Below are 2608 nucleotides of genomic sequence, written 5' to 3' on the forward strand. Positions count from 1 at the left end.
AAATCCAAGAACTCTTGATTAATAGTCAAAATTCTCAACTAACAGACCTAATTAAATTTTGCAATTAGATCATCTTCAATTCTCAATCAATTAAAAAAATTTTGGCCGTTCTAAAATCAATATGAAGATCTTGATGTGTGACTCAATGGAAAACATTGAATACAAAAATTAGGTTAAAAATAAACTACTTTTTAAAAAAATATGCTTTCAAAAGGGAATTTTTAAAGTGGTTTTAAAGCTTTATTGGAAAGCAAAATTTTCAATAGTAAATTTAAAAATTTATCTTTTATGAAAAAGGAATAATCACAATCAGTTTGGCTCTTATCCTCCCATATGAGGCAAGAAGAAAATTGATTCTAGTTCCATATCCGTCTCCATCTGCAGCACTTATTCGCAGTCGTCAAAGGAGCCAGCTTTTTTACAGAGGAAGTGGCAAGACATGAACTTGAGTAAGAAAACTAAAATCTAAATACACTTTGCATTTTACAAAAATTCTTCTTCAAGAGAAAGAAAAGAAAGCAACCCGCCTCGATTCCCCACTCTCGTTGGCGAAATCATCGCCTTTATCACTCTCACCATCGCCGTAAATCCCCCATTATTACCAGCCGCCGCCGCCGCCGTCGACGGCGAGGTCAGCAGAGAACCAAGCCATAGTCGGCCCATGCACGTCGGCGAAGAACCCAGCGCCGCAAGTCTCCTCCCAATCCTCCTCCACCTTAAACACATCCTGAGTCAGCACAGCGCTCGAATCACTCTCGCAGGCTCCGTCGACGCCAATCGCTGGCTGCGGCTTCTCTTCTCCCTGCCTGATCTCGCCTTCGCCGGCGAGCTTCGACTTCAACGCAGCGAGCTGTGCGACGAGGGAGTGGTTGTCGCGACGGAGTGAGTCGAAGTCGAGCCTCAGGGCGTCGTAGCGCGACTTGAGAGCGGAGAAGTCGCGTTCGAGCTGCTTCGTCTTCCACCTCGCGCGCCTGTTCTGGAACCAGACGGCGACTTGGCGAGGCTGGAGGCCCAGATCCTGTGCTAAGCGAGCCTTCCGCTCCGGCTCGAGCCGGTTTTCCACATCGAAGCTCTGTTCCAGAGCGCGCACTTGCTCAGTTCCCAATCGCCTCTTCTTTGCCCCTGCGGCGTTGGCGGCGCCGCCGCAGCAAATTACGTCGTCGTCGTCGTCTTCGAAGATCATGTCTGCTGATTTTTCCTCTGCAAATTGTCGAAAAGTAGCAATTCTAGTTTAATTGATTGAATTAAATACGAGCAGATGATGAAAAACGGGATTTTTAAGGTACTGACCGCAAGGGAAGAAAGCTGGGTGCCTCATTCGAAAAATGGTGGAGAGTTTGGGATTGGGATAAAACTAATGATTGATTTGGTGCTGAAAGGAGGGGGGTTTCTTCTTCTTCGAAGCCTGTTTATTCTCCTTCGTTTTCCCCGTCGCCTGAGTTTCCATTAGCGAGCTCTTTCTGCTGTTTTGGATATTAAAATGGCCTTTCTATGATTTAGAAGAAGAATTCATGGGCGGAAGGGGAGAGGGAAAGTGGCAGCTTTGAAGAGGTGGGCAGATGTGGGACTATAAATAAAAGGGGAAGTGGTGCTGTTAGGGAACTAAGGTGAGGTTTGGATTTGGGAAATGAAATTTCGGTGCGAAATTAATTGGAAATGAAATGCGGGGATTGACGCTAATTTTGTTTATTTTGTATTTATTGAGAAAATGTGATTATTAAATAAAGAGTATTCGGGAAGAAATGACGGTGATGCGGAGAAAGAGAGCGATTTTTTGGCCGTTTATTTTTTAAATAATTTAATGTAAATTAATTATATTTATATATTTTTCATTTATTAGATTACACCATTATTATTATTAATTTATTATTTGTAAATTTGGAGAAGAGCTGATATACAAGATATCCCTGATAAGGTGGCATGATCATGGAGATGTGATGAGGTGATGGATGAGGGCTTGATTCAGGGTCGGAGTCAGAAAAATTTTTTAACGAGAGAAAAAATTAATATTAGTTATTAAATTATTCACAAAATATTATTTTTTTATGTAATCCCAAATAATGAGATTTTTTTAATAAAAAATTATAAAAAATACAATCCAAATTATATTTTATCACGTTAGAAAGAAATAGATATATGACTATGTATCTTATTATCCATTAAGGAATTAATACTTTTCCCATAAACCTGTTAATGAATTAAGTTCAAATAAATTAATTTTATACTTAGAATTATTTTATATGAAGTAATTGAATTAAGTCTTAATTTTAAACTAAATTTAGATTAATTATATTTAAATTATAAGATAATATTTTACCTAATTCTAAATTAATTTGACACAATGATTCTCATTTAGTTAAAAAGCATAAATAAAAAAAAATATATAAATTTAACCTTATTAAATTAATTGATTTACTTACTAAGATTTATTAAAAAAATTTATTAGTTAATTAACTTATTGTAAAATAATTTTAGCAAATCTTTTTATGCAAAATATCTATGTCTTATCATTTTTAAAAAAAAATAAAATTCTATAAAATCAAAATAATAATAATAAAAAACTGGCAGCTTATATGTCTAATTCAAAAAAAAAAAAAGAGATGTAATG

The 2608-nt window shown here is 36.5% G+C and overlaps 1 protein-coding gene across 1 annotated transcript; it reads right to left on the reverse strand.

Moving 5' to 3' along the window:
- Window positions 1-321: 321 nt before the first annotated feature.
- Window positions 322-1556, reverse strand: LOC110116701 (homeobox-leucine zipper protein HOX20-like). The gene is made up of 2 exons (XM_020850390.2): window positions 1291-1556; window positions 322-1200 (listed from the first exon to the last, which is right to left on the reverse strand). The coding sequence occupies exons 1-2, from the start codon at window positions 1316-1318 to the stop codon at window positions 599-601; spliced, it is 630 nt and encodes a 209-aa protein (XP_020706049.1). The 5' UTR covers window positions 1319-1556; the 3' UTR covers window positions 322-598.
- Window positions 1557-2608: the final 1052 nt, after the last annotated feature.

Source organism: Dendrobium catenatum, unplaced genomic scaffold, assembly GCF_001605985.2.
Source record: "Dendrobium catenatum unplaced genomic scaffold, ASM160598v2 fragScaff_scaffold_1116, whole genome shotgun sequence".
NCBI classification, from domain to species: domain Eukaryota; kingdom Viridiplantae; phylum Streptophyta; class Magnoliopsida; order Asparagales; family Orchidaceae; genus Dendrobium; species Dendrobium catenatum.